General features: G+C 41.4%; 1 protein-coding gene across 2 annotated transcripts in view; it reads right to left on the reverse strand.

Annotated features, from left to right (window-relative positions):
- Nucleotides 1-24,766, reverse strand: part of xrn2 (5'-3' exoribonuclease 2) — a 61,120-nt gene that overhangs the window by 27,545 nt on the left and 8,809 nt on the right. For both annotated transcript variants that reach the window (XM_061929269.1, XM_061929268.1), the window contains exons 9-13: nucleotides 15,792-15,949; nucleotides 13,355-13,429; nucleotides 12,431-12,564; nucleotides 7,534-7,591; nucleotides 7,341-7,448 (exon numbers count right to left, since the gene is read on the reverse strand). In XM_061929269.1, the coding sequence (XP_061785253.1) occupies nucleotides 7,341-7,448; nucleotides 7,534-7,591; nucleotides 12,431-12,564; nucleotides 13,355-13,429; nucleotides 15,792-15,949 (533 nt within the window). The remainder of the gene's footprint in view (nucleotides 1-7,340; nucleotides 7,449-7,533; nucleotides 7,592-12,430; nucleotides 12,565-13,354; nucleotides 13,430-15,791; nucleotides 15,950-24,766) is intronic.

Here is a 24,766-nt window from a genome sequence, read left to right on the forward strand (position 1 = left end):
CTGCAGAGTCTTGTCAACCAAGACAGCCCCACAGCATCCAGAGCCTTAAGGAACTCCGGGCGGATCTCATCCACCCCCGGGGCCTTGCCACCGAGGAGCTTTTTAACTAACTCAGCAACCTCAGCCCCAGAAATAGAAGAGCCCACCACAGATTCCCCAGGCACTGCTTCCTCATAGGAAGACGTGTCGGTGGGATTGAGGAGGTCTTCGAAGTATTCCCTCCACCGATCCACAACATCCGCAGTCGAGGTCAGCAGAACACCATCCGCACCATACACGGTGTTGACAGTGCACTGCTTCCCCTTCCTGAGGCGGCGGATGGTGGTCCAGAATCGCTTCGAAGCCGTCCGGAAGTCGTTTTCCATGGCCTCGCCGAACTCCTCCCATGTCCGAGTTTTTGCCTCCGCAACCGCTGAAGCCGCACACCGCTTGGCCTGTCGGTACCTGTCCGCTGCCTCCGAAGTCCTATGAGCCAAAAGAACCCGATAGGACTCCTTCCTCAGCTTGACGGCATCCCTCACCGCCGGTGTCCACCAACGGGTTCTAGGATTACCGCCACGACAGGCACCAACCACCTTGCGGCCACAGCTCCAATCAGCCGCCTCGACAATAGAGGCGCGGAACATGGTCCACTTGGACTCAATGTCCAGCACCTCCCTCGTGACATGTTCAAAGTTCTTCCGGAGGTGGGAATTGAAACTCTCTCTGACAGGAGACTCTGCCAGACGTTCCCAGCAGACCCTCACAATGCGTTTGGGCCTGCCAGGTCTGTCCGGCATCGTCCCCCACCACCGCAGCCAACTCACCACCACCACCTACATACATACATATATATATATATATATATACATATATATATATACATATATATATATATATACATATATATATATATATATATATACACACACAAAATACTTGACTTGGTGAATTCTAGCTGTAAATATACTCGTCCCCTCTTAACCACGCCCCCCCCGCCCCACCACCCGAAATCGGAGGTCTCAAGGTTGGCAAGTATGACAACTGACACCTGTCATTTTGTTCATATCGATGATTTCGTTTATTAGAAGTGCAACAATACAGGTAAACCACACCACGGTCTGTACCTCAGTTTTAGGGCCACGTTTTTTTGTTTTGTTTTTTGGTACGTTTTGTGGGAGTAAAGAGAACAACTTTTCCTCTCAAAGTTCTTTTGTTGTTTTGCTTGTCATCACAAACTTTATTCTGCAGTCAACAAAGTATCAGTGGTGTACTGAATACTATAAGAATTGTATTTCAAGTTAAAATTTACTAAACATCACTATCAATTGGTAAATTTGTATTCTTTGATAACTTGTTTACATTAGTGCTTTTCACCAGTGGTTTGGCAATTGGAATTGGTGACCCAAATTGTGGAGTTTTTAAAAACTCAAATATTGTAGCTTATAGTTCTTATAATACATCAAAGTGCAGTATAAATTTGAAGTACTGTAAAATAAAGTGTAGCAGAACATGAAACAGTTTTGATTATTTTAGGAACAAAATTATTTTATCCACAATTTTAAAAATGCTTTGAACAAAAAGTGTCTGCAGGTTTATTTTTAGTATGTCATATCTGAATCAGAGCAAGCAAACAAAAGGTCTGATTCAAAAATATTCACATATAAAAACATGTTTTTTCTCTGATCAAATTAGTAGGTGTGTTTATTCTTCCAGTAGGGACCAATAAAGTAGTTCAGTCACAAAGACATTCTGTGACTGCCCGTGAGTTCGCATTGTAGATGCTGCTCCTCAATAGTATGTTTCATCTTCTCTGCTAGTGTTGGCTAGATTTCTTTATTTTATTTTTCTGGACTCCACTACCAGCTGTCTAAGGGGAAAGTGTCCCAACCTGATTGGACCTAAATTACATCGTGGAGCCCAACTTTTCGCTATGGAGGACAAAAGATGTTCATGGACACACAATGACAAACATTCATACAAACACAACACATCCACAGACATTCAGGATCAGGTTCCATAAAGGCAGATTTTCCAAGCACCGTTACTTAACTGTTTACTACTGCAGTATCTTCTAACAGACATTTCCGCCATGTTTGATCAAGGTAATATATGCTAACAGCTGATCACCGTGATCGAAGTGAAATTAATCACTTTCACTGATCACGATCGTAAAACTTTGGGCAGCTGCTGAGGGGATGTTCTAAGGACCCTCTACCAAAGCAAAGGGTACAGGAAGATGCATTGTAATATATGCTAACAGCTGATCACCGTGATCGAAGTAAAATGAATCACTTTCACTGATCACGATTGTAAAATGTTGTCAGATGCTGAGGGGATGTTCTAAGGACCCTCTACCAAAGCAGAGGGGGCATTGCTCTTTCTCCACACATGGAGGTTTGCTGGGCTCGGGAGGGCATCGTAGACTGCCTGCACTAGAAACCAGATGCAGTGGAAGTCTGCCTGCACGATGTTTAACAAGGTGACTTTGCGCTGCATCATACTCTCCCACCTAGTCCATGCTCTGTGCTGCTGGAGTCTCACTGCACTGCCCACTTGCTCTTCGTCAAAGCCTGCTCAAAACTTTTCCTGGAGTACATGTCTCTCCTTTCCCCAGGTCTGGATGACTTGGCTCTCGGTTAAGTAAGCCTGCTCTCCCTGTTGTCAAAACCCCCACCAGTGCCTTTTGTCTTCGGCGTGACTCTGCCACTTCCACTGCCTTTGTTGCCTTCCACTTCCTTCCCGTCCTCACTTCAATCCCAACTGATGACATATTGTAGTCCCTGGAATCTCTGTACCGTAAGAATTTTCTTGTGCATGCCACCTTGAATTTTTCCGTGAGCCCACTAATGGGTAAGTGCAGGGTGTTACTTGTTCCGTACAAGGCTGCTGAGGAAGGCCCTACCATTTCCGAAGAAAGCTGCTGATCTTCCTTTTGAAAGATTCCACAGTTGTTACTGGAATTGCATACACAAGGAGAGGCCACAAGACTCTGGGCAAGATGGAGTGCTGGTAGATTCAGGATTTGAATCTGCCAGTAGCTCTGTGATGGATGGTATTGCTGTTCCTGATTTTGAAAACTGAAATCTATCAACCACCTTCCCCCTCTTCAGTACCATGGATCTTGACTCGGAGGGCTTAAAACTCATCCTAGCATATGTGATGAGTCTCTACAATCCCTGCAAGATACACCTGCCCCCTGGGACTGATATTGTAACAGTAAGGTTATCCATGTACTTTCTTATAGGGGGCTGTTGAATTGTTGTTGTTTGATGTCAGCTCTTTTGAATCTTTCACTGGTTTGCTACCTCTGTTTAATAAATAGATTGAATGTGCTTCCATGGCTATGTTTGGCAACAAACGCGGTATTATTGGAATGGCCAGTTTGTCACTTCTATCATTGATTTGATGTTCAATATTCCCTCTGAGCCTCGTAGTTAAGAGCGCGTAGTGCAGTTTGTGTCAAGTGGTAGTGAGAAAAACGTCTTCCTCAGACCTCGTCCCCCCCAAATTCAAGACTCTCATGGGAAAAAATGCATTCTACTGTTTTGCCACCACACAGTGGAATGCAATACCAGCAGACCTTAAAATTCGAACTTCCCTACTAAATTTTAAAACTGCCATAAAATCACGGCTCAGCTCAACATCTACCTGATCTGAACCAAAATTGATGCCCAGCAACTCTTTGACGCATCAAACAGGTTTATATGTGGTTATAGTGTATATATATTTTCTCATTCTGTTTTGCACACTCTTGGAGTCAACATGTGCATAGTCATGTACATAGTGTATATACCCCCCCCCCCCCCATTTTTTGTATATATTGTTTTTCAAATCACCTGACATGTATACTGTGTATATATAATTTATCCATTTTTTTAACGTGATTTTTTATATACATGTTACAGGTTATATATATTTTATTATTGAATGTATCAAATGTGATGAATACTTAATGGACCACAATGGAAACAAGCCTTTTGGCTTTTTGTGCCATCCATTTGCCTTTTTAAAGCATTACATGGATTCAATTCTTTAAGATGTCAATAAGCTTCTCAATCAATCAATCAAACCAGTTTCTTTCAACTAAGATCTAGTTTAATCCTTGTGTATACCATTGGGGTGGTAGATACACACAGTTCTCAGCGTGCGTGATCAATTATTTGGTTATTGTTTACATTTATTTCAAATATGCTATCTGTGTTGGCCCTAGATAGGCTCCAGCACCCCCCGCGACCCAGAAAGGGACAAGCGGTAGAAAATGCATGGATGGATGCTATACAGATGGGCAAAAATGTTATGCTAGTTTTATCACATTTGGATGGATTTATTTTAGGAGCAAAATGCGATAAAAGGCTTGAAATCCCTTTTCACACGTGTGACATTTGGTCTCTGATCCAAGTAGTTTTCATCATTTAATACCAATATACTTAACTTAGACAGATTTAGTCTGAGCACTTGGTGCCAAGGTCTTAACTATTCATCCTCTAACATGAAAAGCAGTGTATGCACAGGAACAAATGCTTTTGTTCTTCTGTACTGTAAAAAAGTATGTGTTCATTAACAAATATTAACCATAGAATTTAATCATTCATATAGAGTCTTAATGAATCGTTCATACACCGTATCGAGTCTTAATGAATCGTTAATACCGTATTTTCCGCAATATAAGGCGCATCGGATTATAAGGTGCACCTTCAATGAATGGCATATTTCAAAACTTTGTTCATATATAAGGCGCACCGGATTATAAGGCGCACCTATGTCAACAAAACAGTCAGATAGGTCAGTCAAACTTTATTAATAGATAACAAACCAGCGTTCTGACAACTCCGTTCACTCCCAAAATGAATAAACAGCTGATTTACTCGTGTTACGTAAATCAAACGTGCAATCATAATATAGTAACACGTGAAATAGTGCAGAGCAATAACAATATATCAATAACTCAACGTTGCTCAAACGTTAATGTCACACAACACAACACACTAAATAAAAATGTAAAGCTCACTTTATGAAGTTATAGCTCATTCACAAATCCCTCGAATTCTTCCTCTTCAGTGTCCGAATTAAACAGTTGAGCGAATACGGCATCCAACATGGCCGGCTCCGTCTCGTCGAAGTCGTCATTAATGGAGTCAGTGTCGTTGCCGTTTATTAGTTCAGTGACAATTCCTGCCTTCCTGAAAGCTCGGACCACAGATGAGACTGAATCAGCCCAGGCATTTACGATCCACTGGCAGATAGTGGCGTATGTCGTCTGGCGCTGTCTCCCTGTCTTGGTGAACGTCACGTGTGTTCGCCTTCTGTCATCCACTGTTCCCACGCAGTTAGCAGTCTAGCTTCGAATGCCCTGTTGACACCAATATCTAGCGGCTGGAGGTCTTTTGTCAATCCACCCGGAATGACGGCGAGTATTGAATTAAGCGCGTAAGCGTGTCTCTTAATGTGATGTTATGAGCTAGCAAATATAACAACTACACTACCCAGCATGCAACGATAGTGACGAGCATGCGCGGTAGCCCTGAGAAGCGTTGTTGTATGCTGGCAGTTAGAATGTGGTTATGAGCACGCTGTGAGTAAACGTTGAGAACTCAGTTAACACGCCTCGTCTGCATTATTTATAATTAGACAGACAACACACTTAATAGGAGCCATTTTGGGGTCTTTACATAAACACACAAATGGAAATGAAACGTCACATATCCCAGCATGCACCGCGCGCTTCTTCTTCTTCTACGGGGAAAAAAGATGGCGGCTGTTTACCGTAGTTGCGAGACCGAAACTTTATGAAAATTAATATTAATATTAACCCATATATAAGGCGCACCGGATTATAAGGCGCACTGTCAGCTTTTGAGAAAATTTGTGGTTTTTAGGTGCGCCTTATAGTGCGGAAAATACGGTACACTATATTGAATCACATCAAATCGTTCATACACTAAATCAAATCACATCGAATCTTTCTGTTGTATAAACAAAACCTTTTAGAATCACATCGTAACCCATGCATCGCGATGCAAATTGAAACGTCCATCACAAAGATTTATATCCCTAGTTCTTGTGGGCCTCTCTGATGAGCTGTGTGACTACACTAGTGAGCTCTATACAGCTGGGAGCTCAAGGGATCCCACTCTTCTGCACTGAAGTGTCAATATAGTTTTCCAGTACTAGTAGAGTGGAAAAAGAATTGCCTCTTTATTGAAGCTATTATCACACACATATGATTTATGACACCTAAACACTTCCAAAGTTTGTGAATAAATAGATATGCTCAAAATGATATCAATCTATCGGAGAAGTCAAACAGCCTGCCAGAACATGGCCATATTTGTCTACTACCAGGTTAGGGATGCATAAATTGTAATCTAGAATTTACTTTTAGCAAATTTGAGACAAAGTAGAAGCAGTCGCCGGCGTATAGTGTGTCAACAACAGCAGCGTAAGCTAGTATATGCGCCACTAAAATAGTCTGTGTTGTATTGATGGCGGTTTCAGGATGTTTTTAGAGGGTATAATGAGCGCAACAGAGGACCCTCTATTTGTTGACTCAATTGTTAGCTATTTATTTACGATATCGAATGCATAAAAAAAGCCAAGCATACTGTATGTGTTCTTGACTTACATAAGGATTGTGAATGATAAACAGCACATCTCTTTACAATTTTTGCGTATTCTAAGTATGATCAATCTGTTAACATGGTCAGAGTGCAGACGCATTACTCAAGTAATGTCTCGCTCTGAAAATAGCCGAAGGTATTCAGAGCGCAATATTCAAAATGGCTAAATTTGTGGCATTTTGTGATGTTTAAATAGTGTTTTCACATACTTTGTGGATTGTAAGAACAATTGAATATGGTTTAATAGATACAATGAACCAATTAAGCATATAAATTAAACTTGTTTTTTCACTCTGCTGGTACTTTAAGGAGAAACTCAGTCAGTCTTTGGGAGACGACGCTGAAGAAGACCTTCCCTTCCACACTCAATAGAGAGACTGTTCGAAAATAGTTTGTTTTTCGGGTCCTCCTCCTTGGGAATCCAAACTTACTTTGCACACATCCACTGTTTTGCCACCTTACCCCTGCATCACCTTCAAGGTCTTCCAGAGGTGCCGGGGAAGCTCTGAGTAGCGTTTTTAGACGATGATGTAAGGTACACCATTAGGGCTTATGGAAGATGCTTAGCGGGCTTTCTTAAAGACCTCTTCAACCTCTTTTAGACTAGGCTCTGTCAACTGAGTTCTGTTAAACCACTAATAGTTACATAAGCCAGCCGATGGTGTTCTTGATATATTTTTTGCTATGAAAAAGTAACTGTGAGCAAGCTGCAAACAGCCCCTTTAAGTTCACAAGACTTACATCATCTTCTTTGCGTTTTTTGAAGATGTTGTCCTCCGCCACGCCTACTGCCTGCATGATCAGCTCAACTCGCTCCAGGTTCACGTAGCCGTCATGCGTCAGGTAGCCCTGCATAGACACAGCTTCATCAGCATTCACATTTTTGATCATGCCCTGCAGCTACGATGTGACACTCTGATTACACTGTACGCACTCCAGTTTTGTGAACAACATCTTTGTAGATTCTGACCAGTCGATCAATAGCCCCCTCTCTGAAAGACAGGTCACTGCAAAGCTCAAACTTCAAAACAACCTAACAAGCTATGTCCATACATATACATACATACATACATTTATACAAATATATATACATACATATATATACAAACATACATATACACAAATATATAAACATACATATACACATTAGGGATGTAACGGTAAAGGGTATAATGACAAACCGTTAAAATTCCAGACAATAATACCGTTTAAATGTTTAATTACCGAAAAAACAATTTATAAATGCATTTAGGCAACACTGTTTACTTCCTGCAAACTGAAGTGCCTGTGCACTAGAGCCATTCGGCTCGCGAAACATGGCGGCAACTTCACGGACTGCTTTGAAAATGCTCCCTCCGAGTTAACAGAGCCGATCGCTTTGTGTAACTTCAGGGTTTCCCGCAGCACTTTGTTGTTGAGGCGGCCATCTTAACAACAAAGAGCCACCGCCTAAACTAAAGTCTTAAATTGCTCAGCTTAGTTTTGCCCCTGCCTGTCAGTACGTCTCTGCAGCACCCAGCATTGTCCCACCCACAGAACCATCTGAATGTTTACACGCAGAGCGGTAACAGCCAATCAGCAGTGCGTATTCAGAGCGCATGTAACAGCCAATCAGCAGAGCGTATTCAGTTACACGCAGAGCGGTAACAGCCAATCAGCAGTGCGTATTCAGAGCGCATGTAACAGCCCATCAGCAGAGCGTATTCAGAGCGCATGTAACAGCCAATCAGCAGTGCGTATTCAGAGCGCATGTAACAGCCAATCAGCAGTGCGTATGCAGAGCGCATGTAACAGCCAATCAGCAGTGCGTATTCAGAGCGCATGGAGTCAGTGCTCCTGCGGTGGAGTGAGCAGATAGGTGCAGGTAAGGCAGCGAACTCTCCCCAAATTATAATAAACACCTCCCTGTCAACTACTAGTAACATCACTATGAGCCTGTTGACGTTCTAGAAACATAAGCAGCAGCTCAGCTCGCTCGCAGTCCTTGAGGTGAAGGCCTATTAGCTTTTAGCGTAACGTTAGCTCACTGTGCGGTGTGTGTGTGTGAGTGTGTTACGGACAGTAAAGCTCTGTTCGTCTGAGAGAAAGACAAGGATTATTGACCTACAGTTAACAACTAAGTTATTTCACTTTACCTTTTTCTGTATTGATTGAGCTGTGTTGAAGCAGCAAAAAACAACATTATGTTAAATGAAGAGTTTCCTGAAGCTGTTTCTGATTGTTGATATAATAATGTAACTGCATCATAAAGCCTACATGAACTCCATGGTGTTCAGGGATGAATAGTCTCTCCTATTGCTATTGTACTATTTTTTCACCTATAGTTACATTAATCATTAGTAATGTAGCAGCCTAGTTTTGAATGGCAGGGTCCCGGCTATCAGATGTTGATAAAAATATAACATTTACATAATAAAAATCAACTACAGGCTTCCCTAATGCTATAATAAATTAAGCATGATGAGTTGAACATATGTCAGCATGTGACCCCACTTTTAACTATTTTTTTCAAACGCTTATTGAAAAAGCTTACTTACAGTAACTCATTATTTTGACTTACGAAGTCATAATAATGACATACTTAGTATCTTAGGTAACTAGGACTGTTTTGTTTTTACTTCACGGAAAAAATATCGAGATATATATCGTATATCTCCATTCAGCAAATGGAGCGGAAAACACAACCAAAAATTGTAGGCTTCTTTACGAAACGAAGCTGGCCTACTTCACCGCAGTCTGTAGTCTATTGCCCCCCAGGCTGTGGTGGCAGCGACGATGTGGAGACGTGATGGCGACAGGCCGAGTTACACCGATCCTTACACCCACCCACCCCCTTCCCCGGTCTGTCCGCCGGAGAGACACCACCTTAATTAACAACTTTTCTGGGGGAAACACTGAACTTCAATCGCTTCTACATCAGTGGAGTCTCGGTATGCGTTAAAGAGCGCAATGCTGTTGGAGGAGAAAAATATTTGATGTTGCGGTTTCATTTAAAACGTGCCACTAGTGCTCTTCCGTCAGCTGCTGAGACAGAGTTACCATGCAGCAGGCGATGTGTCGGGAACGTTGCCACAACTTGTTTATAAAGTCTGCAGTTCGTTTACTGGGATGGTCACTCGTCCTTTATTTTAACTGCTATCTGTGTTAGTGTTCCAATAACATCAATACTAGCTATAATGTTTTGTCATTTCATCGAATTGAACGCAGGCTGAGTTGTTGGTTAGGCACAAAGATTGTATATTAAATTTGAGAGGGATCACTCTTGTTTATTTTTGTTGGCCAAACTGTTGCACTGGAGTACATGTTTTTTGGAGAAGAACAACGCGATGTTGTGATGACGTAGGCTATAAACACAGGGTTTATCTGAAGCGGAGGCAGCGTGGACGTACTTTATTATATCAGAGATTTACCTGCGGTCAGCGATCTTCACAATTTAAGATGACATTAGCGGCTTTTAATGAGAAAGGTTCCCTGCAACGCAAAGCATGTGTGACGTCAGGCTCTCAGCTCAAAATCTAAGTCTTTAATCACGAGCACAGTCACCAATAACACCAAAAATAGATTGCCAGTCCTTTTTATTAAAGAAAGACTGACTAAAAGGAATAAAGATATCGCTTAAAAAAATTTTTTAAACGCAACAAAGTACATAGATAGGCAGCAACAATTTAAAAATAGAACAAAACGATATGTAAGAAATAAATTATATGTTAATACTATACTTAACAGATTTTTAAAGGATATATGCATCATAGTAAATCATGCGATTACATATCGACCACGCCCCCACCGCCACAGGTATTTCGGCAATTTAGGGAAAACGCTGTTTTAACAAAATATGTTAAAAAATGTCTCACATTACGGTCATGCTTTGTCAGAGATGTTTTGTAATGTTATTTTGTGATATTTGCACCTAAAGCAATGCTAACACAACAGTTGCAGAATATGAGGGCGGGTGGGGTTTGCTGGTTGAAATATTGTGTAAATTATTTTATAACATGTTGTGGTCGAGTCTTCAGTTACAGAATGATTAGCAGGGTCAATATTACATTTTATTAATTAATAGAGAAAGTTAAAACATTGTCATGCAGCAATACTAAGACCATTAACTTGTACAACATGTAATGTACAGAATATCAGAAGCATTTATTCAGGTAGAAATATCACAGATTACAGCTGGGATAGCGCCAGGCCTCTCATCTTTTTAAGTGGGAGAACTTGCCCAATTGGTGACTGATTAAATACTTTTTGCCCCACTGTACATATACTAGGGCTGGGCGATATTGCCTTTTTTTAATATCGTGATATTTTAAGGCCATATCGCGCGATACACGATATATATCTCGATATTTTGCCTTAGCCTTGAATGAACACTTGATGCATATAATCACAGCAGTATGATGATTCTATGTGTCTACATTAAAACATTATTCTTCATACTGCATTAATATATGCTACTTTTGAACTTTCATGCAGAGAAGGAAATCACAACTAAAAAAATCACTATTTTTTTCATACGGTGTTGATCTGGAAATGTTTGCCTCGGCATTTTGATGGTGTGGACGTGTGGCACCAAACGGAGATATTAACGTGCGGAATAAGCCCTCTTCATTGTCTAGCGGGTGACTTTTCAAATGATGCTACATATTAGCAGTGTAGCCGAGTGTCCGCCTATACAGTGTACTTATCTAATAAAATAATAAACGGGAGACATTAGAGCAGGTTCGGTAGCCACCGCTTCTTTAATGTCAACATCACACACCTCCTTCCACAACCACACACACCCTACGTCACAGCGCTACGGCAACAACTCTGGAGGGACAAAACTCCTCCTCCTTACCTAACACACTCCGGTAACTTGGGACACCCTGAACTGTTTGTTACAGCAGTAATGCTACTTTTTATAGCAACGCTTTTGCTCCACACTTGACAAATTACGGTTGTCTGTTCGACACCTTACTTGAAGCCAAACCACCGATGGACCCCCTGCTGTTTTTGGGGGGAATTAATTATTCCTCCATTTGTTACCAGATTCGCACCTTCTTTCTCTTGTATTCGCGCTCGCACCACTCCGCTAGCATCACAGCTAACGTTAGCCATGCTGCTACCTCTCTGCTCGGGGAGGGCGTATACGTATGTGACGTATCACGTGACAGTATGTGACGTGTGTAAGAAGGTGCGCTTGTCTGTCTGTGAGAAGGAGAGACTGGAAAGAGGAGGAGAGCCTGTAGTGTAATGCCCGCAGCTAAAAGCAACTGCGTGAGAACGTATACTCGATATCACGATAGTCATTTTCTATATCGCACAGAGACAAACCCGTTATATATCGCGTATATCGATATATCGCCCAGCCCTAACATATACGCACACATATAGATACACATTCATACACACATTAAAGTTTTGGGTAACACTTTAGTATGGGGAACATATTCACCATTAATTAGTTGCTTATTAAAGTAACAAAAACTTAATTTAGAGTTATTTGGACACTAGGGGAACATATAACGGTTAGGGTTAGGGTTACTGATAAGCAATAATTCTGAGGTTATTGAGGGAACACTCTTAGTTAATGGCTTGCTGGTTGTATAATAAGGCCATGCAGAATAAGGCAATAATAAGTACTTAATAATGACTAATTAAGAGCCAATATGTTACTAATTTGCATGTTAATAAGCAACTAATTAACGGTGAATATGTGTTCCCCATACTAAAGTGTTACCAAGTTTTGTACAATTGCTCATCAAAATTGATCATCACGAGTAACACTGCCATGCATCTAAGGACGGATGCACCAGCACATTACGACTATCTAATAAAAATGTATACATCACCTGATTTCTAAGGACGGCAGATGAGGAAGGAAGTCATTTCCAACAAAGAAGCACATGAAAACCCAGTCATCAATGCTCCTCTCAAAGTCGAAAGGAAAGGGAAGACTGGCCATAGTCAGCTCTCTAGACAAGTACTGAAACACATCACAGCACCACGAGTGTGTTAGCATTACGCGCGCACACAATAATTTCCATGAACCATGTTCAATAAACAATTCATAAATGGAGTTTTCACTATATTGCTTTTTTCAGTTTATACCAAGTCATATTATTAATTATGTTAGATGTTAGATCCACTATGGACTGGACTTTCACAATATTGTGCTAGATTCACTCGACGTCCAATACACCGGTGGCCCTAGAGGGGCGGGGGTCCAACCACATCTGCGGTCCTCTCCAAGGTTTCTCATTGTCATCCCACTGGGTTGTGTTTTTCCTTGCCCTGATGTGGGATCTGAACAGAGGATGTCGTTGTGGCTTGTGCAGCCCTTTGAGACACTTGTGATTTAGGGCTATATAAATAAACATTGATTGATTGATTGATTCAACGTGATTCCCACATGTATGTGCACTTCATGTGTATATATAATGTACTTTCCTTAGTGAGCATAGTTTTACAGTGACCTTTGTGTAGAATATCAATAAACCACCACAAGTTATTTTAAATCTCTAATACAAAAGATTGTTTACAAGTTTGGCAAACTAAACTACAAGAGTATATGTTTTACCCTTTAACAATAATCAGCAACATTTGAATTATTACATTTGAACCTTGAGTGGAATATCTAGTCATTTACCTTACTTCTAATTAATGGTATTATTTTTTTTTCATATGTCGTGGGCCAACAAACTTGGTATGATCCAAAAATGCCCAATGGCCACTCGTGACAAAGACATGATGTGACATGCAGAGTGCATATATACCTCTCTCAGCACACACAGTCTGATGAAGATGAACTCCTGCTCAGACACTGGCAGTGTATCTGCAAATTCATCATGCTGCAAGACAAATGTATTGTTTGATTCATGAAAGCTTCAAATACCAGTATAATGTAAAAACAAGTTGTCTTAATATTGAAGCTATTATCGTATGTCTGATTTATAACACCAAAAGACTTACAAAGTTTGCAAGTAAATAGATTTGATCAAAATAATATGAATACCAGAGATTTCTGAGCTATTCTGAAAGATGAGCAAGCCAGTCACGTGATCTCTGACAGAAGTGTGAACCACAGATCCCTTCCCCATCAACAACAGTGCTAATCAAGCAGACTTTGTGCGGGCCCACAACAATTACTCTAGGGGAAAACGTACGATCCAGAATCTAATACCTTTTCATCTGAATATGAGGATTAACTACAAATTTTAGAAGTTGGTGCCTAACAGGTCCAGCTTTAGTGAAACACTAAGCATCATGTAGCAGTATTGCTAAGTGCTGAACAAGAATTACAAACTACAAACACAATAAAACAATAATTTACTGTACAATGTCTGCTTTCGCTGTGATACCAACTGATAGGATGTTCTCATTTCCCGTTTAGATTAAGAATCAATCACCGTACACGAGGGGTGTAACGGTACGTGTTTTGTATTGAACCGTTTCGGTACGGGGCTTTCAGTTCGGTACGGGGGTGTACCGAAAGAGTTTCTCAGCTAAAGTCTTAACAAGCTGCTTTGCTTCTTCTGCCTGTCTCAGCACCCAGCATTGTCCCACCCACATAACCATCTGATTGGTTACACAGCCAATCAGCAGTGCGTATTCAAAGCGGTAACAACCAATCAGCAGTGCGTATTCAGAGCGCATGTAGTCAGCGCTTCAGCGTCGAGCAGATAGGTGTTTAGCAGGTGAGCATAAGGCAGCATACTCTCCCCAAATTAAAATAAACACCTCCCAGTCAACTACTAGTAACATCACTATGAGCCCTTTCACCTTCTAGAAACTTAAACTGCAGCTCAGCTCGCTCGCAGTCCTGGCTTGAGGTGAAGGCTAATTAGCTTTTAGCGCAACGTTAGCTCATTTTGCCGTGCGTGCGTGCATGTGTAGTCTCTGCTATTGCTATTGTACTATTTTTTCAGCTATAGTTACGTTAATCATTAGTAATGGAGCAGCCTAGTTTTGAATGACAGGGTCCCTGCTATCACATGTTGATAAAAATATAACATTTACATGATAAAAATCAACTACAGGCTTCCCAAATGCTGTAATAAATTAAGCATGATGAGTTGACTTGAAACTGTTTAATGTGGCACTTTTTATATGTAGAAGAAAAGTTTTGTCATTGTATTTAATCTGAGCATCAACATGAGGCAGTTTAATGTTGATTAACGTGGGCAGAATTATTATAGTGTTCCCAATGTTAAAAGGATAAAGCCATTGTTTACAAATTTGGTAAATAAATAACCAAAAAATTTATATTTTGTTGTTTTCTTACTGTACCGAAAATGAACCGAACCGTGACCTCTGAACCAAGGTACGTACCAAACCGAAATGTTTGTGTACCGTTACACCCCTATCGTACACACAATGGGTTAAAAGGAAAAGTTGTTGCCTGCAGACATTGTCCTTGGTTGTCGCGTCTGTCTCAAATGAACAACTTATTTACTTACCATTATCCAGGTGAAAAGCATGATTTATAATCTTGAATACATTTCCACTAGCTGAGACATGATGCAGCAGCAGTAGCAGGCCGGCCGGTGTTCTGACAGATTCAATATAGCAAGATAAGCTCTCTGTGATCAATGTGCTGCGAAAAAATATGTTTGTCTGCGTTAGCGTATATATTAATATCGCTATATCGCGTATATATTAATATCGCTAATATTTGGTCAATATTCAGGTCAAGGTATGTAAATGGAGTATTGTTGGAGAGTATTGGATGGTTATTTAGAGGGTTTTGTGAATAGAGGAGCCCCCATTGACTCAATTGTTAGCAGAATCAAAAAAAATTCCATTTACAATTTTGAATGCATAAAAAAAAAGAAAAACATGTGTTCTTGTCTTACATAGGGATTATGAATGATAGACCACCGCACATCCCTTTCCAATTTTTGCGCATTTCCAGTATAGCTGATCTGCTGATATAGTCAGAGTGCGGTGCGGGTGAGTTACCCCAGTGACTTCATCCGACCCAGAATCTACTGCAATCGCAGAAGATACCAGGAGCGAAATATTCAAAATGGCCGTCTGGAATTGTGGCATTTTATGATGTTTACTCGGTATTTTCACACACTTTCCGGGTTGGAAATACAATTGGATATGGTTTAACGGATACAATGAAACGTAATTTGGCATATAAAGTCAACGTGTTTTCCCATTATACTGGAACTTTAAGACATGATCATGTTGAAAATGGCTTCTCACCTCTCCTTGCTTCTCTCGTGCCATGCCCTGACACTCTTTGATCTCATGACCAATTTGTCCACAGAGCGCACAGGGGCGGGGCTTGTTGGGCTTAAACTCCTCCCTGATGATGGTGAAGTTGGGCTCGTGTGTGGCCAGCCCAAGCATGATCAGGTCAGCTAATCAGAGACAGACACCGTTAGCACGACGTGTGTTCAACACAAGGTTATCACAAGGGTTGACATCTTTGTGATAGACAATTCAATACACATGTAGATGCATGGGTTACAATACAATTTAAAAACAATATAATTAAAAACAGAAAAACGATACCAAAAAATACGAACTATTCGATAAAATGTACAAACGATTCAGTTCTACGGTTAACATTTTTTTATGTACACAAACTTTTTTACACCACAAAACTTTACCTGCTTGTGAATATCCCCTTTAAGATAAATAGTTTGGACCTCAGCACCAGGCACTCAGATGAGATCTGTTTAATGTATATCTTTGAGCTTGAACTGACAAAGACTTCCCCTATGAGTATGTCAAACTTCTTCCAAAACAAACTGAACAGTCCACTTGCAATTGATTTAATGTTCTGAGAACAGCACGGTTATCAACAAATTCTGGGCCCCCACACTACAACTTCCTGAAGAACCCCCGTTAAAAAAGATTGTTATGGCCTAAAATCTATATTTTAAACAATATTTTATTGGTATAAAAATACTACCCTTTTGTTGTTACAAAGGCTCCTAATTTGGCTGCTGACGTATGCAGGGTTTGTAGATGCATTTGATCGCCACAGCAAAATAAATGTCGCCACACCTTAAAAATGAGGGTTATTTTATGTGAATACAAATGAAAGTAATGTACTGTATAAATTAACCTAATTTGACTAGTGATACACTGAAAATTCAGCCACCGAAAAAAGACTGATCAATGAAACAGCACTGTCGAAAGTGGATGTCGTGATGACATAAGCAAGACACGCGCAATTGTCTGGAGCGGAGGCAGCATGTCTGAGATGTGGACGTAATTTAAAATATTGGGAGATATAACAAGACAGCGGCGCTTTTTAAGGAGAAAATGTACAGCTGGAGCAGCGAGGCAAAGCAAGTTTAACGTCAGGCTCTCTGCAGCTCTTGCTGTTTGTCGCGGACATTGAGCAACAGAAGTAAAGAGTCTCTGAACACGAGTACAGTCTCCAACAGTGGCTATTGCCTAAAGACTGCAAGGGAAGTGCATTGTAATTCGGATACGGACGATTATAAAATCGATTGGCATACATCAATGATCGATTATTGATTTATTTATTTAGAATTCAAGATGGCGCCGTCGTGTGTGGCTGGCCGTCGACCGCTCTCAGTCTGGTTTCAGTTTTTGTTGATTTTGTCTTACTGCACTAAACAGTTCGAGTCTCTGCTGGTGTATGATCGCCAAGAATTGTTGGCTTTTCGACCATCTATCAAAAATAACTTTTCTTTTGATTTTGGTGGTCCAAATGTCCTGCCCCTGTTGCTGTCAGGAATACTGGCTCACCTCTTCCGGTTTCCAGCCCTGAGCTTTCCGCGGAAGCGTCGCCGCGGCACCCGTAGTGGCCGGCGGGTAAAGCAGAGAGTACTGTTGGCGTGCTTCTCCAGCGCTGCCCGGACGGGAAATGGATTAAGCGCTTCCCTTGTTGCTTTCTGGTCCTCCGTGGATCCATCGGGTTACCCTGTACCGGAAATCGGCCCCGATGAGAGACCATGGACGCGCCACACCAGCACCTGCTCAGCCCGGTGCCGCCAACGTGGGGTGAATCCCTCGAAATTAAAAGTTGCTGTGCCGGGATTCCCGGTGTGCTGCGACGCCAGTCTCATCTCCTGCCAGAATTGGTCTGGTAAACGCCAGATCAGTGGCGAACAAAACGTTCCCACTCAGGGCTTTCTTCGAGTCACGGTGTCTGGACTTCCTGTGCATAACGTAAACGTGGTTTGGGGCCGGTGAGTCCAGTGTTTTCTCCGAACTTCTGCCGGCAGACTGTTGCTATTTTAACTCTCCTCGTACCTCAGGCCATGGAGGAGGAACGGCGACACTTTATAAAAATGACTATAAATGTAAGCAATGCTTTCCTTCTTCATTTTTCGCCAGTTTTGAAATGACTTTATTTGAGGTGTGTCGCGCTGACGCGGTGCTGTGCGCTGTCATTTACCGCCCGCCCAAATACAGCAAGGACTTCATCAATGACTATTCAGACTTTTTAGCAGGAATTATGACCCCGCTATGATCGTGTCCTCATTGTTGGAGATTTTATTATCCATGTATGCTGTCCCGACAAGCCACTGGTGAAGGATTTTTTAAACCTTATTTACTCTTTTAAATTTGACAAAGTTTGTGTCTGGCCCCACACACGGACGTGGTCACACGCTTGATCTTGTCCTCTCATATGGTCTACCTGTGTCTAACTTGGACATTTCTGACAACGTGCTTTCAGACCATATGCCTGTCATACAAACCCTGTTTCCATATGAGTTGGGAAATTGTGTTAGATGTAAATATAAACGGAATACAATGATTTGCAAATAATTTTCAACCCATATTCAGTTGAATATGCTACAAAGACAACATTTGTGATGTTCAAACTGATAAAACTTTTTTTTTTGCAAATAATCATTAACTTTAGAATTTGATGCCAGCAACACGTGACAAAACCTACTCAGTGGCCTAGTGGTTAGAGTGTCCGCCCTGAGATCGGTAGGTTGTGAGTTCAAACCCCGGCCGAGTCATACCAAAGACTATAAAAATGGGACCCATTACCTCCCTGCTTGGCACTCAGCATCAAGGGTTGGAATTGGGGGTTAAATCACCAAAATGATTCCCGGGCGCGGCCACCGCTGCTGCCCACTGCTCCCCTCACCTCCCAGGGGGTGATCAAGGGTGATGGGTCAAATGCAGAGAATAATCTCGCCACACCTAGTGTGTGTGTGACAATCATTGGTACTTTAACTTTAACTTTAACTTTAACAAAGAAGTTGGGAAAGGTGGCAATAAATACTGATAAAGTTGAGGAATGCTCATCAAACACTTATTTGGAACACCCCACAGGTGAACAGGCAAATTGGGAACAGGTGGGTGCCATGATTGGGTATAAAAGTAGATTCCATGAAATGCTCAGTCATTCACAAACAAGGATGGGGCGAGGGTCACCACTTTGTCAACAAATGCGTGAGCAAATTGTTGAACAGTTTAAGAAAAACCTTTCTCAACCAGCTATTGCAAGGAATTTAGGGATTTCACCATCTACGGTCCGTAATATCATCAAAGGGTTCAGAGTATCTGGAGAAATCACTGTATGTGACCTTCGATCCCTCAGGCTGTACTGCATCAACAAGCGACATCAGTGTGTAAAGGATATCACCACATGGGCTCAGGAACACTTCAGAAACCCACTGTCAGTAACTACAGTTGGTCGCTACATCTGTAAGTGCAAGTTAAAACTCTCCTATGCAAGGCGAAAACCGTTTATCAACAACACCCAGAAACGCCATCGGCTTCGCTGGGCCTGAGCTCATCTAAGATGGACTGATACAAAGTGGAAAAGTGTTCTGTGGTCTGACGAGTCCACATTTCAAATTGTTTTTGGAAACTGTGGACGTCGTGTCCTCTGTACCAAAGAGGAAAAGAACCATCCAGATTGTTATAGGCGCAAAGTTGAAAAGCTAGCATCTGTGATGGTATGGGGGTGTCTTAGTGCCCAAAACATGGGTAACTTACACATCTGTGAAGGCGCCATTAATGCTGAAAGGTACATACAGGTTTTGGAGCAACATATGTTGCCATCCAAGCAACGTTACCATGGACGCCCCTGCTTATTTCAACAAGACAATGCCAAGCCACGTGTTACATTTACGTGGCTTCATAGTAAAAGAGTGCAGGTACTAGACTGGCCTGCCTGTAGTCCAGACCTGTCTCCCATTGAAAATGTGTGGCGCATTATGAAGCCTAAAATACCACAACGGAGACCCCCGGACTGTTGAACAACTTAAGCTGTACATCAAGCAACAATGGGAAATAATTCCACCTGAGAAGCTTAAAAAATGTGTCTCCTCAGTTCCCAAACGTTTACTGAGTGTTGTTAAAGGGGAACATTATCACCAGACCTATGTAAGCGTCAATATATACCTTGATGTTGCAGAAAAAAGACCATATATTTTTTTAACCGATTTCCGAACTCTAAATGGGTGAATTTTGGCGAATTAAACGCCTTTCTATTATTCGCTCTCGGATGTGACGTCACGTTGTGACGTCACATCGTGACGTCACATCGGGAAGCAATCCGCCATTTTCTCAAACACCGAGTCAAATCAGCTCTGTTATTTTCCGTTTTTTCGACTGTTTTCCGTACCTTGGAGACATCATGCCTCGTTGGTGTGTTGTCGGAGGGTGTAACAACACGAACAGGGACGGATTCAAGTTGCACCAGTGGCCCAAAGATGCGAAAGTGGCAAGAAATTGGACGTTTGTTCCGCACACTTTACCGACAAAAGCTATGCTACGACAGAGATGGCAAGAATGTGTGGATATCCTGCGACACTCAAAGCAGATGCATTTCCAACGATGAAGTCAAAGAAATCTGCCGCCAGACCCCCATTGAATCTGCCGGAGTGTGTGAGCAATTCAGGGACAAAGGACCTCGGTAGCACGGCAAGCAATGGCGGCAGTTTGTTCCTGCAGACGAGCGAGCTAAACCCCCTGGATGTCTTGGCTCACACCGTCCCTTATGCCACCGAAGATGATCAAGAGAAGAATATCGACCCTAGCTTCCCTGGCCTGCTGACATCAACTCCAAAACTGGACAGATCAGCTTTCAGGAAAAGAGAGCGAATGAGGGTATGTCTACAGAATATATTAATTGATGAAAACTGGGCTGTCTGCACTCTCAAAGTGCATGTTGTTGCCAAATGTATTTCATATGCTGTAAACCTAGTTCATAGTTGTTAGTTTCCTTTATTGCCAAACAAACACATACCAATCGTTGGTTAGAAGGCGATCGCCGAATTCGTCCTCGCTTTCTCCCGTGTCGCTGGCTGTCGTGTCGTGTCGTTTTCGCTTACATACGGTTCAACCGATATGGCTCAATAGCTTCAGTTTCTTCTTCAATTTCGTTTTCGCTACCTGCCTCCACACTACAACCATCCGTTTCAATACATGCGTAATCTGTTGAATCGCTTAAGCCGCTGAAATCCAAGTCTGAATCCGAGCTAATGTCGCTATAGCTTGCTGTTCTATGCGCCATGTTTGTTTGTGTTGGCATCACTATGTGACGTCACAGGAAAATGGACGGGTGTATATAACGATGGTTAAAATCAGGCACTTTGAAGCTTTTTTTAGGGATATTGCGTGATGGGTAAAATTTTGAAAAAAACTTCGAAAAATAAAATAAGCCACTGGGAACTGATTTTTAATGGTTTTAACCCTTCTGAAATTGTGATAATGTTCCCCTTTAAAAGGAAAGGCCATGTAACACAGTGGTGAACATGCCCTTTCCCAACTACTTTGGCACGTGTTGCAGACATGAAATTCTAAATTTTGCAAAAAAAATATAAAGTTTATGAGTTTGAACATCAAATATCTTGTCTTTGTAGTGCATTCAATTGAACATGGGTTGAAAAGGATTTGCAAATCATTGTAATCCGTTTATATTTACATCTAACACAATTTCTCAACTCATATGGAAACGGGGTTTGTATTTGAGGCCAGTTTTAACCGCTTGACAGCTGGAGCGCGCGCTCCTGCGCGTCTCTGTCGAGTTTTTAACCTTTCCACTGCTGGTCAGTTTATTATTGCTTTTAACCAGGTTTTTTTACCCTCTGACTCTGTTTTTTCTGACACTGAGAAACTCAATGCATTGTTTGACTCCACCTGTGAGACTGCCTTGAACTCAGTGGCTCCTTTAAAAACAAAAAAAGGCCAAAATTAAATCAGAAACCTGGTTTAATGAGAGAACACATGCGATCAGACGTGAGTGCCGCAAAACAGGTGGAAGAAGGACAAGCTTAAGGTGTCACTCCAGATTTTAAAGGACTGTTGGCATCGTTATCAGAGCACAGTAAAAGAGGCAAAAAGAACATTCGGCAAACATTATTGCCTCAAATAGTCTTGACCCTTGTGTTTTATTCAAAACCATTGACTCTGTTCTTAATGCCCCTCAGCCTACATGTTTGGAACCTTCCTCTGAATTGTGCAATGCCTTTTTAGAGTATTTTATTGATAAGCTTGCCACAACAAGGGCTCTCATTTCCGTTCCGACCTCTGACCCTTTTGTCCCGTTTAACTACTCTGCTGTTTTTAATCAGTATGAGCTAGTGACACTGCGGCAGTTACAAGAATTAACTAATCATATGAAGCCCTCAGGTTCCCTCCATGATGCTGTTCCTCCTAAATTTTTAAAAAGAAGTGTTTTCTTGCATAGGGCAGCCTGTTCTTAACATTTTAAATAGCAGTCTGTTTTCTGGTGTGGTTCCTACCAGTTTTAAACACGCCGCTTTTAAAGAAACCTGGTCTGGACAGTTCGGTTTTAGCCCATTTTAGACCCATTTCTAAGCTGCCTTTCCTCTCAAAGATCTTGGAGAAGATAGTTTTTACCCAGTTAAACACATTTTTAGAGGACTGTGATATTTTAGAAGTCTTCCAGTCTGGATTTAAACCCCTCCATAGTACCGAGTCAGCATTATTAAGGGTTTTTAATGACATCCTTCAAGCAACAAATTTAGGTGATCATGCGATTTTAGTTTTACTCGACCTAACAGCAGCATTTGATACGGTAGACCATAATATTTTAATTAGCTGCCTACAGCATCAAGTGGGCATCTGTGGTACTGCTTTGAGTTGGCTGAAGTCATATTTGACTAACAGGACCTCCACTGTAAATGTTGCTGGTTCTGAATCCTCTGTTGCTCCCTTGACATATGGGGTCCCACAGGGCTCAGTTTTAGGACCACTGATCTTTTCTATTTATTTACTTCCCCTAGGCTCAATCCTAAGAAAGCATGATATTTGTTTTCATTGTTATGCCGATGACACACAAATTTATTTTCCGTTAAAGAGAAATCATGCCTCTTCAATGCAGCCACTACTTGCTTGTCTTAATGATATCAAGGCCTGGATGGCCCTAAATTTCTTAAACTTCAATGAAAAGAAGACAGAAGTAATAGTGTTTGGACCTAGTGGTACCTGTGGGCTCCCCCCTGTTGACTTCGGCCCCTTGGCTTTGCACATTAAGCCCATGGTCACCAACCTGGGCTTTCGTATTGACAGTGATTTTAAATTGGACTGTCAGATTGGCACAATGGTGAAAGTCAGCTTTTTTTATTCACGTCAGCTGGCCAAGGTTAAAAACCTTCTTTCTAGGCAACAGTAATCCATGCATTTTATCACATCTCGACTGGATTACTGTAACTCTTTGTATTTTGGAATTAGTCAGTCCTCCCTCTCACGTCTGCAGCTGGTCCAAAATGCAGCTGCCCGACTTTTAACTAACACAAGAAAAAGAGAGCACATTACTCCTGTTTTAGCCTCCCTTCAATGGCTGCCTGTGTCTTTAGAGTCCATTTTAGAAATGATCTTACTCGTTTTTAAATCCTTACGTGGTCTTGCCCCACCTTACCTCTCTGAGCTGCTCCACCTCTATGCCCCCACCCGGTCCCTCAGGTCAGCTGATCAGCTGATCCTGGAGGTACCCAAATCAAAGCGCAAGCTCAGAGGGACAGATCTGTTGCGGATCCCAAACTCTGGAACGATGTCCCTCTCCATGTGAGACAGGCCCCTTCTTTGGCTATTTTTAAGACCCTTCTTAAAACCCATTTTTATTCTCTGACTTTTAACCCAGCATGAGACTTTAAACTGTTTTTAACTTTTTTTTACTGTTTTTAACTTTTTAACTGCTTTTTATCTAACAAATTGATTTTAGGGTCATTTTTATTTGCTTTTTCAATGTGTATTTTACTTCTGTTTTAAATGTTATTTTTTAGTCTGTCCTTTACCTCTATTTCTTTGTGGTGTACAGCCCTTTGTACTTCAACGGTAGTTGTTTTTAAAGAGCTTTATAAATAATGTTGGTATGGTATGGTATTTATTGTAAACAAAGTAATGCAGACAGTTTTCAAATGTGGCTCACTGTAGCAAGCCACCTCACCGAGATTCGACCAGCTCCTTTTATTATTGGGCACTTATGTCCCAGTTTTTCACACATTTCCATGAATTTAATAAATGTGGGAATAAATTTAACTGTTTATTACAAATGTACTGTTTTTTAAAGTTGCAAGTAATAAACACTTATATAGTGAAACGAAAATAAATGTAAAACTGCATCAATATACATAAATTAAAGGTGCATCAATAATCGATTTTTAATCGAATCGTAGCTCCTGAATTGTAATCGAATTGTGTAGTGTCCAAAGATTCCCACCTCTAGTTCTAATCATGGCAGACTTGGTAATAAACAACGAAGACGACTATTTTGGGACAAATGAGGATTCACAACCTTATCTTTTTTAATCTGAATGAACGGAGGATGAACTACTGTCTCTAGAAGCCAGCACAAAGAAGAGAGTGAAACGTTGGAGCAGACGGAAGCCAATAGAGTGAGGTGAAAGAGACTCAAAGCTGCAATTGTGGAATTTGGAGACAAGCTACTCCGACATAAATGGTGTGCTTACCCCAAATAAATCAGAAAAAAGTGCCGGCCAGCTGGACCAAACAGACAACTATTCATTGACTGAGTCACACTTTACATTGATCATGATTAGGGGTGTAACGGTAAACGGTATAATGATAAACCACGGTAAAATTCCGGACGTTTAGTAATACCGTTTAATTTTTTAATGATTGAAAAACTGTCATTTATTAATGCATTTTAGGCGACATTGCTCACTTCCTGGAAACGCAGCGGCCGCGCCTCCGAAGATGGTGCATGCACACTCGCGCTGTTTGCGATGGCGGAGAACACACTG

Source organism: Nerophis lumbriciformis, linkage group LG34 (genome assembly GCF_033978685.3).
Source record: "Nerophis lumbriciformis linkage group LG34, RoL_Nlum_v2.1, whole genome shotgun sequence".
In the NCBI taxonomy this organism is placed as follows: Eukaryota; Metazoa; Chordata; class Actinopteri; order Syngnathiformes; family Syngnathidae; genus Nerophis; species Nerophis lumbriciformis.